At 38.5% G+C, this 15,005-nt stretch overlaps 1 protein-coding gene across 3 annotated transcripts in view; it reads right to left on the bottom strand.

The window, feature by feature from the left end:
- Positions 1 to 2,778: 2,778 nt before the first annotated feature.
- DAAM1 (dishevelled associated activator of morphogenesis 1) overlaps positions 2,779 to 15,005 on the bottom strand; it is a 99,870-nt gene continuing 87,643 nt past the window's right edge. For all 3 annotated transcript variants that reach the window (XM_015823828.2, XM_015823827.2, XM_015823829.2), the window contains 5 exons: positions 12,674 to 12,781; positions 12,151 to 12,211; positions 8,628 to 8,759; positions 4,002 to 4,172; positions 2,779 to 2,997 (listed from right to left, as the gene is read on the bottom strand). In XM_015823828.2, coding sequence (XP_015679314.1) covers positions 2,788 to 2,997; positions 4,002 to 4,172; positions 8,628 to 8,759; positions 12,151 to 12,211; positions 12,674 to 12,781 — 682 coding nt within the window. In that variant the 3' untranslated portion in view covers positions 2,779 to 2,787. The remainder of the gene's footprint in view (positions 2,998 to 4,001; positions 4,173 to 8,627; positions 8,760 to 12,150; positions 12,212 to 12,673; positions 12,782 to 15,005) is intronic.

Genomic DNA, 15,005 nt, shown 5'->3' on the forward strand with positions numbered 1-15,005 from the left:
ACATGCACACAAACCTCCCTGCTGAAAAATTATCTAAATAATTTTCCAGCTTGTAGTGTATTTCTGGATACCTCCACTGGAAAATTCAAGCACTGCCTCAGCAGTGTTAATCTGCACAATGCGTATCTGTAGGTGCCCTGGATCATTGGCGACATCTGTGCTGGGATGGGTGACAGTCATATACGCTTGCATTACGTCTACTTCATGTAAATGGCTTTCTGATGGGAATGTGAATCGGTCCTGGGGGGGTGGAGGTGGGGGCTGGAAATAAGGGTATTCACTGTTCAGCAAGACTCTTTCTATGGTCAAAGAAAGGTGCTGAATTCTTAAATGCCTACTGGATTGCAAGGCTGGTCTTTATGAGGAGACTGAACGTCACAGCACTTTTCTGCTCCTTTTATATGCAAAATATGCTGGCTTTGCTTTTATTCACTTTTCATTTTAATGCACCCTCTGATCTATCTGAGCTCTTTCTCATCATCATCATCAACGCCCTAAAATCATATCTAACCCAATTTCTTCCATCTATAAATACAATATATATATATATAAAAGAGAGGCACTTTAGTTTAAGTAACAGTTATGACCAACTTGGATGCTTTCTCCTGGAGCAAAGCTTTTGCTCATCTGCTCTCTGCAAGGACTCAGAAAATCAGCATTCTCACTCTTACTGTTTTGCAAGGTATTTGACGAGCCATCCAGGTGTAGAGTTTATTGAAAAAGGCTGCAGTTAAGAAAAATGACATTTCAAAAAGAAAAAGAAATACATGCACGTGCCTACATACACACACGCACAAACAGATCTCTCTGACAGCTCTCTGTGGTGTGATCTTCACAGCTTTCAGATTGCAAAAGGATCTGGGGATCCCGGCAACAAGAACTGTATATTGTACAAACTAGTTTTTATACAAAACCACACATTTGTTTTACAGTTCACATGAGGAAAAGTGCTATTCCAATTCCCCAACCAGTTAGCATCTTTTACTAGTCCCTCCCCACCCACCCCCAAAAGTTTCAAACAGCATTAACTATCTAGTGCAAGGACAAAAAAAAATAAAAATAAACAAATCCCTGTTCAATTTCAGGTAACAATACGAGGATGGTAAAAAAAAGCCACACGAGAAATCCCACAAATAAATAAAAGAGGGGAAAAAAAAGCAAAAAGTAACAGTCTTCAATATTCTCTATAAGATTAAGCCACGCTATAAAAAAATTGGCATTTTAAAAACATTTTTCCAATTTCTTTGTATTACTATTGTTTTTAAATTATTAATTACTCCCTGAGCAATCTGATGTTTTTTTTGTTTTTTTGTGTTTTTTTTTAGGTTTTGGATTGATATCTTTATAGGTAGCTCTGCTTAACACTTCTGCAAGAAAAACAGGAATAGCAATATAATTTTGAGGGGGGGGGGGCTTCCTGCTGTTTTGCATGATACATTTGGTCCTTAAATCTCTCTCCTCAGCTCTGGACTTCATCAATGCCTTTGACCAAACTTTGAAATAAGGGTAAACTTTGAAATAAGTTTTACCTATGCTTGTTCTACAAAGGCCTCTGTGTGCTGCCAATCAACCCAAGGCCATGGGATCATCAGGAGAGGACATTAAACTCGCTGCTTAGTAAGAACCACCTTTATTTTTATGGCAGCAGTTCTCAGTTAAAACTCTAAAAAAAACCGAGGCACTACATTCACTTGGTCCGCTCCTGGTACTGCTTGACCAAAAAACCTAGCTCTGAAGACTTTGGTGGGCATGTGTGGAGGATTACATATAGTGCCAATATCTGCAGGTATGCTCCAATCCCCCCCCCCCCCAAGGTTCTTCTGGAATCACTGCTGATTCGACAACTGTTACAAAACGGAACTGGCCCAGAGTAATTTCTGACCTACATTTACAGAGAATATAGTTTGTCTTGTTGGACAGGGAATCAAAACAAAACAGAATGAACACATAGATTCTTGGATCCATTTTTTTCAAAAAGAGAGAGCACCCCCCCCCCTCCCCAATTCCCATTGGTCTTCAATAAGAAAACAAATTAATTCTATAGGTGCATTATTACAGTAATGAAAAGCTCCCCAAGGAGTCCAAAAGTGCTGGGAAGGAATGAAAAAGAGAGTTTAGGGAGTAAAGGGAGCCAGCACAAGAATTACAAGGGATGTTCAAGTTTTAGGTAATAACAGACGCTGAAGATAGATTTTTCCGAGCAATACAGTTCAGGCTGAACAAAAAGAGTTTCTAATGGACTTTTTGCCACGGTACTCCCAGCAGTGATGAGTCAGTCAAGGTGGGTCCATCCAGGTCAAGACGATCTCAGGTCATCCTGCATGACTCTCTTCCTATTTTCCCCTCAATATCGGCATCAAGGACCCCAATTAAGCTGAGGTAAATGTTACTATTCCGCCTCCCTCATTTCCCCCTGGGTGTTTCTGCCTCTTATCAGTCTCCCTCTCCAATGTTTGTGCTTTTGAAATGGAGAAGCTGTGTGTGGAATGCCACTATAATTGATAGGAAAGAGAACATTCGTTAAAGCAGTAGCAATCATGCGTGCTTACAAATGTGTCCACGCATACACACACCCTTCTGGTCTCCAACCACCCAAAGATTTGTATATACAGCACATATACACACACATGCTTCCTTCAACACCCGCTCACGCAGACATGCAGGGTGGGGGAGAGGAAAGATGCCACTGTGTGACCACCAAGGCAGAAGGCAAAAAAGACCAGGATTTACCAGATTATTGGTCAGGTTTTTTTTCCCCCTAACACTCTAAAAAAGTGAAGATGATGTTCAAAAGTTGAGTTTTGTGATGGGTCTTTCACGGCTCCCGTCTGCCAGCTGATTCGTAATGCGTTTGCGATTGCGCTTCAATTTAGAAAGGTCTTTGTCAAAAACTTCTCCAGACCTTAAGGCGGAGACCAGGTCATCAAACTCCCCACCTTCTTCACTATTTTCTTTTGCCTTCCTAGCCTTGCGCTCTCTCTCTCGCTGCTCCTTGAGCTGGAAGAGAAAAAAAAAAGAGTCTTAATTTCCACTTTGCAGCTATTGAAAATCCTGAGAACAAGCTGCATGTGGTCTCACACGTGTGTGTGAAAAACAGTTCAGCTAGTGAAAGTCTGCATGTTCCAATGCAGTAATGAGGTGCACTCAGTTCTATCTGGAAATATAAATGTGTTCTCAGAAAGCCCTTGCTTCAAATCCAGGATGAGTGGTCACTCTCTGGGCCTGCTGAGAAAAAAAGCTCACAGTGCACAACACTTCACATGTGGAACTGTGATTGAAAACAAGTGTTGGAGCAGAATGGTGATGTCGGAGGGAAGGCACTTGGTTACAGATTCACAGACCAGGAGGCCCATTAGAGCAGTGTTTCTCAACCTTGGCAACTTTACGATGTGTGGACTTCAACTCCCAGAATTCTCCAGCTAGTGTTGCTAGCTGGAGAATTTTGGGAGTTGAAGTCCACACATCGTAAAGTTGCCAAGGTTGAGAAACACTGCATTAGAGCAAGCTAAAGTCAGTGGAAGATCCCACATACATGCAGAGGGCTTCAGCCAGGGGTAGGCAACCTTGGCTCTTTTATGACTCAGGAATTCTGGGAGTTGAAGTCCACGAGTCATAAAAGAGCCAAGGTTGCCTACCCCTGGCCTAAGCAAAGAAAGCCCCCATGACTCCGAATCAAAAGTGGCAAAGGTAATTTTTTTGCTGGAAGCTTTGGGTGCTCCTGCTAGTCAGAACAGGTTAATGTTTATAATGCTCCGACTCTACAGGAGGCCAGGCTCTTACTTTCATATAGGAAACAAATTAAAATATGCTCTAGAGAACAATAGATCAACTATCCGTGCTAGAATTGCTGTGTTATTACAGATGTTTTCTGTAATCTGATGTTGTCTGGATGCCACACAATGCATCTTCTGCTGGCAAAGAGAGCTGAAACTCAACACTCTTGGAAGATACTAACTTGGGGAAGACTAGGCAACTGGATGTAGAAGTTCTTTTTGTAGTACCTGAGCTTCCATGCGTGCCCGTCGCTCTTCTTCTTCCTTCCTCTTCCTCATGTTTTCATTTTCTTGTTTCGCCTCATTTACAGCTTGAAGGAACTGGTCAAAAATTCCAAAGAACTCATCTGGTTGTGTTTTGCCAGAATCTTCTCCAAAATGCTTCACTGCCTTGAAAAACTAAAGGAAGAAACTAGTAAACTTATTGAAAATTCTCCCAGATTTATCCTTTTTCAGTCTAAGAAAACATCGGTTTAAATACAGGATCATAGTTCCAAGCTTAATTCTCTTTCATATTTTCCTTCAGACAAGGCCATGCACAGTAGAAACTGTGAAAAATTAATCCATTATGGCAAGTCTGGGATCCACAATCTTTGGGAACTCAAGGAATATGTGTGGCATTTTGTTATCAGGTTGTGAGCTGATATTGTCGTAAGTATAGATAATAATGAAACACTAGCTTAGAAGAGGTGAATTGCTACTCTGTCTAGTCTCTGTCCCCCCAAACAATTCTGATCTTATTTTTAACATTTTGGAAGCTGGGAGAGGATACATATAAACAAACACTGAGTTGTCGCCTCCTCCTTATTTTTATTTTGTAAGCATATCTATTGGCCTTAAGCAAAATTTAAGGTCCTTCTGGAAATAAAGATGATCCTGGATCTAATTATTTTGGAAGAAAAAATAATGTAAATAAAATTCCCACGGTTTGAGTGTGGTGTTCTTGCACATATTTAGGTTGGAAGGGGTCAAGGGCTGCATCTGAATGTTGCATCTTTCACTGTACAATCTGAACAAGCTTCGGCAGTCTGCAGCTTCCTATCTTTCTATTAAACCCTATTTGCAGTGGTGCTACTAGTACATTCTAGGAGAGAATCCTGCCCTTAAGAAAGTTTTGGACAAACTCAAAAAACTACCTTCTGAAGTCACACATTCACAATAGGACAAGGTTGCTTTATGGTCCAAGTCACCATCTCTTCCCCTCCTTTCAAACTCTGGCATCTTCACGTACTTGAACCCACCATGTCCTCACCAACTTACCCTTCCTTGGTCAAAGTCTGGGTAATGTGTCTCTTCTGTAATGAATTATTCATACCATTTTGGAATTGTCAAGAAGCTGCACCTCTGTTTTTGTTTTATGTCCGTTATTGTCAAGTTTCCACCACTCCCTCTTTTATTAACTCAGGGGCAATAAAACCAGAATTCGATATCAAAGATATGAACCTCAAATACATGGACAGGGAAAGTGAAAACTTGTACTTTCAACTTTGCTTTGAAGATTCATTCCTATTTGCTATTTATTATTGCCACATGCTTCAGTATTGGAACCAAATGTGCTAGGAAAGTTTTGGAAAAGACATTTACCCTCCCCTGCTTGGCTTTTTTTTTTTTTGAAGTAAACTGAATTTGCTTAACAAGAAACTTTTCAGCCCACAGGAATGAACACTCACCCCTACAAGTTTACCTGGAAATGGTAAGTATTACATTGACTACCAATAGGCTTGTGGGTACAATTTGAAATGCAGTTTGTAATCTATGAAATTCTTTAGGGTTTGGCAACTAGGTAGCTATAGATCATATATGCCAATGTATCCATCTGATACATTGGCTCACATGAAGAGAACAGAGAGCCCATTATAGCAACAAGATTATCCTGCTATGTCCTACTCCATGGAACCAGATGTCCACTTTACATCCTCCTTTATAGTTTTCTGAAGGAGAATCAAGATGGAGATCTTCCACAGAGCTTTTGATTGTTGAAGAGTGTTATAGTTGCTCTATTTTGTTTGGGATGGGGTTGCTTGGAAGGGGGTTGTTTGATTTGATTTGATATGGTTGTATGATGATGGGGCTCTCTACAAAGTCAGTAATAAAGAAATACCAAATATATATGTTGGGTATGAATAATGAAGGACACCTGCTTTGAAATTTGGGGACTAAAAATGCTTTTGAGATTTTTTAAGAAAAAAGACTTGAAAAGCTTGCAATATAAGTTTGGATTTAAAAAGCTGGAAGATGGCATCAACGACATCTAGTGGTGAACCACGGTGCTACAATCTATTATGCTTAAAAGAAACTTGGCTTGAAGCCCAGACTCAGATAAGACTTTTGTTGTCCTTGGAAACTTTCACTTTTGAAGACTGCAGCTGGGAAAAGGGGAAAAAAACCCCCTCTTGGGCTGCTTATCTATCTGGCAGAGACGATAAACTATTTTGAAACTGACCTGCCTGGATCACGAATACAAATACTAACTGACTTTTAGAGCTGTGTCGTGGAGCTATTTCCCTGTAGAAGAAATATGCATTACTGATTGAGATGATGGAATATTTTGGATTATAAACTTTTGATTGATGAACAACTTTTAATTGCTTTTTTTTCTCTGGACAGAAAGGATATGTTTGTCATTGGACAGAAAAACTTGAATTTTGCTTATATTTGTTTAGGGGAGGCTTAAGGACGGACTGATAGGCTGGCTCGATAATTTGGAGTTCAAATGACAATTGACTGAAACTTTTTAAATCCCTAAATAGATTGGACTATAAAGACCACATACAAAAACAAAAGTATGTTCCATACTTAGCCTTAAATGGTAAAAAAAACATCCCTAACACTTGTCTTCAAAGCCCCCAGCTTGACATACCAACAAGAAAATGTTGATGATTCTCAGAAATAAATTCTTTCTATGTTGAAATCAATACAAGAGACAATTGCCTTAGCTCATGATGAGACTAAAAATAATGCAAAGGAGATAAAACAACAATTTTCTAATCTAAACCTACAAATTCAGAAAATGATTACAAAGAAGGAACTAGTAACACAGAAAATAGAAGGAAAATTAGAGGAAGTGGATCCAAAGATGGAGGACCTAAAGGAAGGAAGCAACAGACAGACTCAGACAAATGAAGAATTAGAAGACGTAGCGATAATACCGGAAATGGAAAAGATATCTTACTTGTTAAGATCTCAGATTTGAGGATAAGGAAGAAGAGCTGATCGAACAGAAGATAAAGCTATTAGGAGAACTGTGGAAAATTGGAGAAGGAGGGAGGCTGTTTAATGAATATAAATGGGTTGAGCGTTCTTCCAAAAATATTTTAATCAAATTGTCTTTCTTATTCCAAACAATATACACAAAAATAGAGGAAGAACTACTTGATGATTCAAATGCATTGACTTGGAAAGTTAGTTGGCAAAGGAAGAAAGCTAGAGTAAGACTGAAAAAAAAAATAGAGATTTTGACGCATTAGATGGGATATTTTATTAAATATATGTCTGAGCATGGCTAAGAGAATAGATAATTGTTAGAAATAAAAGTATTATTATAACTAGAAAGATAGGATCTGCAACTAGAATATTATATTTTGGTATGAGAAGGGAAATATGAAAATGCTAAGAGGGTCTGAATAAGGGAAGCTTTTGGTTACCCAAATATAATTTATTATGAGAAAATTATAAGCGATAGAGATACTTTGAACATTGATGGGAAATCAAAATTTTATAAAAGTGGGAAAAACAGGATATTGATTGAACAAATGGATTTTAAGTGCAAATGCAATTGAGATAAGTTTTGGTTAGAAAAGATATTTTAAACTGACACTACTGATATTATGTATAATATTATAAAAATATGATAGAGATGTTGATATTTAATTGTATATGTATTAACAGCAATAAGAATTGTATTTGCCTAGTGTGGAAAAATGTATACCACCGGAAGAAGAGAGGAAGCACTGAATGGTGTAGTATTGGATCTAGATTAAGGAAGTTAATATGTACCACTGAATTACTAATGGACCCAGACAACATGCTGTTTGTTAAGTACTTGCAAAACTAGAAAATTAATAAAATATTTATATATATATTAAAAAAATTCTCCAGTGTTGGAGCACCCACAACTTCTGGAGGTAAGTTATTGACTGACAGCTTCTTCTCTTTCTCTCTCTTACCAACCATATTCTTTAATTGACTTGTCTGCAATTAGAACTTGGTTCTGATGGACAAAATGTAGAGGGACTCCTTGCAGAGTTCCTTAATTAGAATGCATCTTCATGCATTAGCAACTACTGAGCCATAGAGATGGAGAACTCTAATAAACAGACTCATGGGATAGGCAAAATCTAAGACCCTAAGCCTAATGGTATAGTTATGGTCCTTCTAAAATTATTTAATTTTATAATTTAATATGACAGAAAAAGATTAAATCCATGAGAACTAGGTACTTTAATTGCAGCTTCTGGGTTGGCTTTACCCATCTTTGCCACCCTTAGGTCCAAAACGTCTCTCATTTGAAAAGAGTTTGTAAAGCCTGGTCTATACCGAGAGGAGCTTTGGGAGAGAAAGGTCCCAGACCCAAGGTGTGCCTTCAGACCATTCATATCTTCTCAACTTCAGTTAAACTGATTATATAAAAGAGAAATACATTGAACAATGATCAAAATTCAAGGCATAGCATCAAAAAGAACCCATAAAGTTCTGGATTAGCCGAGATCTATAATAAGGATTTACGAAGTTTGGATCTGAAGGAGATGAGAGAGTGCTTTGCATCCAGTGTGAGTATCATCTCTGTATCTATCAGTTGCAGTCTGTATCAGATCGGATGCTGCATATGTCTAACCTGTAATAATTATTTCTTACCAGTTCTTTGGCTTCTGCCAGAAGATCTTCCACGTCTGAGAAGCTGAAGCTTGCCAAAGTGATGAATTGGCTAACCACAGAAACAAACTTGTCCTCTGGATTGGAATGCTGCAATTTTTGGTATTCCAGTTCCTTTAGAGAAACAATTTCATGTTACTCTGGACCGAAGTAATCATAATCCCAGATAATGATTGAAATTTAGAAATCCCAAAACAGCTCATGTCCAAGACCCCCAATGTACACTCCATGAGAATTATTTCTGATGATGTAATATGAAAAATGCATAAATACTGCACTCATGTGGGAAACAGGCTGTTCAGTTGGGTTAGCCAGCCAAATAAATTATCTGTCTTCCCAGTAGCTTTTAGTTGAACAAATCCCGGCTGACACTAACTATGGATAAGATTGGCCGAATATTGTGGTTCTGGATAAGTGTTAAGGAACTGAATGCAAGGAGCTATGGAGGGAGAACTCTCCAGTTCTTCATTTTTGTTAAGCATATTTCATCTTTCATCTGTCTGTTAAATAAAAAGCAACAAAGCAGGAAATATACAACATATCCAACACATCTTCTTCCTCCTTTTCCCCCACAACTGCAACCCTGTGAGATATGTTGGCCTGAAAGTAACTTTGCCAGTCCAAAGTCACCCAGCAGGTTTTTATGGCTAAGGCGGGACTTAAAGTCACAATCTCCTGCTTTCTAGCCTGATGCCTTAACCACTAGACCAAACTGGCAAAGCATTTCCTTTACAAGCAGTTTAAATTATAGCACAAAGGTCAACTATCAGATTGACTCTATAAAAATAAACCTGGCTAATAAAAAGCTCTCTGAGAAATTAGGGCATGATGGGACCCCTTTCAAAGGGAGATATTCCATAGAACTGATGCCACTATGAAGAAGCCTCTGATCCTGGTGGGTGGACACTGACAGAGGCTAGCAAAGCCTTGGAGGTTGTGCAATTATATTGATAAGACATATATAAGAAAGGCAATGTTATTTTGAGAAGAATGACAGCATCTTCTGCCTTGGAATTCCTTATTTACCAATGTGTTAGTGCCTTTGTGCAGCTGGATATTCATTCTGCTATAAATACAACCATGTATGTATCTCCTATTCAAGTAGAGGGATAAGAGCTTCAAAATGCATTGTCTCATGATCAGGCTCACACTGCAAGTGGGGGCCAATCTAAACTCTTATCAGGAAATAAAGTCAAAGCCTAAACTGTCCATCTGTTGAGCCAATCAGAGGGTCAAAAGTCCGTATAACATAATCTTTATAGTACATTAATGATCATCATTATGTTTAATGAATCATCATGTTTAATGAATATCAACGGGCCAATTCTTCCAAAAATACTTTAACTAAATTGCTTTTCTTGACTCAAATAATATATACAAAAATAGAGGAAGAATTATTTGACGATCCAAATGCATTGACTTGGAAAGTTAGCTGGCAAAGGAAGAAAGCTAGAGTAAGACTAAAAGAAACAGAAGCTTTGACTTGTTAGAGGGGATGTTACATTATCAATTAGATGTTTGAATACGGTTAAGAATAGATTGCTAGAAATAGAAGTATTATTATAATTAGATAGATAGGATTTGTAATCAGAATATCATATCTTGGTATGAAAAGGGAAATAAGAACATGTTAAGAATTTTGAATAGGGGAAACTTTTGGTTACCCAAATATAACTTGTTTTGAAATTATAAATGATTGGGATATTTTGAACTTGGACGGGGAATTAAAATTGTAAAAAGCGAAAATAGGGTATATACTGAATAAATTGATATTGAATGCAAATGCAATTAAGATATGTTTTGGTTAGAAAAGATATTTTAAACTGATATTATTGACACTTTTAGAAAAATATAATAAATGTTGACAGGCAATTTTATATTTACTTACAATAGTAAGAACTGTATTTGCTTAGTGTGGAAAAATGTTTTTTACTAGAAGGGAATTAGAATTGAAAAAAGCAAAAATAGGATATAGACTGAATAAATGGATATTGAATGCAAACACAATTGAGATATGTTTTGGTTAGAAAAGATATTGTAAACTGATATTATTGACACCTTTAGAAAAATATAACAAATGTTGATAGGCAATTGTATATTTACTTACAACAATAAGAACTGTATTTGCTTAGTGTGGAAAAATGTCTATTACCAGAAGAGAGGATGTACTGAAGGGTGTAATATTGGATTACGTTTGAAGAAGCATACATGTACCACGGAATTACTAATGGACTCAGTCATCACGTTTAATTAGGCACTTGATTGTAAAAATAGAAAATTAATAAAATATTTATAAAAAAATGATCATCATTATTCTGTGAACTTGTTTTTCCATATGAAATTTTGGCTTTTCTGTTTCATTCATGAGTCCATCATTCAGTGATATGCTAATAAATGTATAATAAAAGCCAGCTCTGCAAAGTCTATTGCCCAGTGTTGCTAGCTGCCAAACCGCTGACTGGTATGCTAGGTATTGCAGTTCAGCTTTGCTCTCAACCAGAACTCATAACATTCTTGAAAATTTAACAATTGGTTCTAGCATGCTGGTATGAGCAGCCTCCAGCACATCGGACCATCATTCTAAAGGCAGTCTCCTATGAGTTTTTCAAACAATATCATTCAAGTATTTTTTTAAGAACACCTCCTCCCTTTTAAAAGCTCTTAGGGTTCAATCCTTGAAGACAAATTCTGCTTCTAATCATGTGCTGTATGCCATGCAATCTTCTCCTTGTATAGCAGCCATCCAAATATTTCAGGCACTGTCTGTGTCCATCAAAGGATTGGCTATCTCAGCATACATCTTCATGTGTGCCTTATATATGACCCATTCCATGCTATTGAAAGTTCTGGTGTCCTGATGCTGTTAGACCTTCAAATAACCCTTACTATCGCCTCATGAGTCATATTAACTCATTCTTATTTTTGCAAACATTTATGGTAACATAAAACTGATATACTTTCAGAGGGACCTCGATCTGCTGATCTGAACTCAATTCCCTTCAGCCCAATTTTTGGAGGCAATTCGCCTAATCGACCGTTTACACACTACCCCTTTTCAAAATGTCCAAATGTTTCTGAGATGGGGGAGGTATATATGTGTTAAGGACATATTGGAACAAAGGTTTGTAGTTGGCTTTGCTGATTAAGGTTGATTGAAAGCAGCTGTAGACCTCACTGCCACATGGGCTTCCAAACATTTCAAAACTATCTCTGTGCTGTCAGAACTATCAAGGCCAAACTTTTTTTTTTTTAAACCCACTGGTGATGAAAGCAAGTAAGCAAAAAAGCTACTGAGGTCATTAACAGAGCTATAAAACTGTAATAATAAGTAACAAGACCGGGACAGGAAAAAGAAACCAATTCTCTTAGACAAGAGATAAAAACTGCTTCACCTGTTTCTCCCCCTCCCTCCAAGAATGAATGGTAACACATGCTCAGATACCCACACACATGGCCTGTCTTGAAATAAAAGTTGGGAACCTTTAAAAGGATAAGCAACACTTACTGTCTCCACTGCCCTGAGCCCACTCCTCAAGTTGCCAATTTCCTTCTCCAGTTCAGTCATACTGCCAGAAATAAAGGAAAACATTAAATTTTCAAGCTGTTCCTACCGTAGCAAAATTTTATAATGTAGCTCTGACACCATCCGTACTGACTTTCCTTTGACTGGAGGGGAAAAAAAGACTCTTATTTTTAGATTAGCATCTTATCTGTAGCAATTTAGCACTGGCACATGTTGAGGAAGACAGCCTTGAGGTTAAAACTGGCACTACTCATTTACCAATGTAAAATAGAAACTCTTTCTGAAAGTAAAAGTACTCCAAAAGGTTAGGACAATTTCTACTCTACAATTTTTTATGTATTCTAAAACCAGTCCCAGCAGCCCTTCTGTGAATTGACCCAATCTGAAAAACACCTTTTTTCTTTTGCTACTTACTCTTCTTGAACCTGAGAACACTTTTTGCTATATTACCTAAGTTCATACAAAGACATTAGCAGTAATACCAGTTTCCTAAGTGCACACTTACTTTACTTTGGCAGCTCTTGGGACATCTTTTAATTCTTCATGTAGACTGAATACTTTGGGATATTTTTTTTCTATGATTGTGATGAGATAGTGCAGCAAGGTAATGTTCCTGTGATAAAGACAGACGACAAATAATAACATGAACACTATTTTTCAACAAAGAGAAAGTAAGTGGCATTTAATTCACCCCAAAGAAAATAGCTATACCTTTCCAGAGTTCAGGTGAAGATTTCAATACTGTGATAACACACAATGATCAACCAGGTCCACTTTGGACTACAAAATACTTGCTTCTCAATAGTTTGTATTCTGAGATATGCTATCTGTGTCAGAGGGCAGCACATAGTTGTTAAGAATAGTAACTACTGATAGCTCTGTCCTCCGTGAATTTTTCTAATTCTGTTTTAAAACTAACAAGACTGGTGGCCAGTGCTACATTCAGTGGCAAGAGAATTTGACTACATCAAATTTTACAGACATTCAAAACGTGGGTTCAAACATCGTATTTAGAAGTATTTATGCTTCAGCTGTTTCCAAGCAAAAAGCTGCCTTCCTCACACAATTCTTTGCCTCTCATGAATGCTAAAAATGTCTCCATCCATATTGTATTAGGGTTGTCATCTAGCTGCCCTCATTAAGCTTCTTCAATCCCTATTGGGGGGGGAGAGGAACAGGAAGATCTACTGCCTGGTCACTATAGTATCTGTAGAACTTGATTTCTTATGCTGTGGTGAAGGGAGAACTTTTATTGTTATCTGAGGTTCATTCTGGTTTGTGGACAAGACAATGCTATCCAGCATAAAACTGTCCTTCCTGGATCCTCTATGTGGCTGAGTGTATGTGCTAGAACTAAGAGGTTGTTAGTACTTCTTTGGGGGAGGGAGTATTCTGGCTGCTTTAAAGGAGGTCCTGTGCTCCCCCTTCTGAGGAGACTTTTTTTTTTAAAAAATCCAGCTTTATTAGATAATAATAATCTGCTCCCCAATCGTCTCCTTTTTGGGGAAAGTTCTTGTCAAGGTAATGCATCTTCAACTTCAGTGTGCTCTAGAAGAAGCAGATTATCCAGATTCTTTTAAGACACAGTACAGGCATATGCATGGAATTGAAACAGAATTGGCCACTCTGGTGGATGAACTAACGGTCTTATCAATTATTGTTCCTGACTAATTGTCTCATGGCATTTGACTCTCTGGAGTCCTCGGTGCTCTCTGCAAACTGCATTCCCTACTATCACTGATGATGTTGCCTAGTTTGGTAATGAAACTTCTACAAGAAAACCATCAAGCTCAGAGAGCAGCAAGGACTCCACAGTTCAACCTGAGCTACAAATATTCTATCAGTATTTGACCCTACTGACCATGATATTCTCCTGGACCAGGGGTTGGCAACCATAAACACTCAAAGAGCCACTTCGACCTGTTTCCCACAGAAAACACTGGGAGCCGCAAAACTCTCACGCGCATGTGCGCATGCACCAGAGGGGGGCTTGACTGAAGAGTTTAATTAAAAAGAAATAGAGGGTGCTGTGCATGAGTTCTCTCTCTCTCTCTCTCTCTCTCTCTCTCTCTCTCTCTCTCTCTCTCTCTCTCTCTCTCTCTTCCTCTCTTTCTCTCCTCTCCCTCCCTCTCTCTTTTCTCTCTCCCTCTCTCTCTCTTTCCCCTCCCTCCCTCCCTCCCTCTCTCTTTCTCTCTCTCTCTCTCTCCCCTCTCTCTCCGATCTTCTGCTCATCTGGCAAGCTGGTTTCACGCTGTTCTCCAACAAGCTGACACACATTCTTATTGGGCTGGCTCTCTCCTGCCCTTCCTGCTTCCTGCAGAGACGCAGCCACACACACACACAGAGAGAGAGAGAGAGAGAGAGAGAGAGAGAGAGAGAGGGAGGGAGGGAGGGAGGGAGGGAGAAGGGAAGCGCAAGTGCCTCTCTCTGTCTCTGTCTCTCTCTGCAAATGGCCGACCCGTGTCCTGGACCAACTGTGCATGTTGGGGATAAGAGGCATTGTTCTACAGTAGTTACATTCTAAAGTAGTAACAGTAGAACTGAAGGAAATTTAACTCTGTTCTCTGTGGATCTTGTGTTTCTACTGTTAACATCTACTATAAGATCACTGGAAGATGTCATACATAGGATGAAGTATTATACTAAATGTACCACTCTGTAACTCCCCATCCTAGACAGAGCTGGAAATATGGAACATTTGACCAGATGCCTGGAAGCTTTGATGGTCTGGATCTTATTCTATCCATTCTGATTATTATGCTGGACTACATGGTAATCTCCTTGAAAGATGAGGCCTGTAACCAAGTGTCCTCCTGGATTAACAGTTACTGCTGAAA

The sequence above is a fragment of the Protobothrops mucrosquamatus genome, unplaced genomic scaffold, assembly GCF_001527695.2.
Source record: "Protobothrops mucrosquamatus isolate PMUCROS unplaced genomic scaffold, P.Mucros_1.0 scaffold2004, whole genome shotgun sequence".
NCBI lineage: Eukaryota > Metazoa > Chordata > Lepidosauria > Squamata > Viperidae > Protobothrops > Protobothrops mucrosquamatus.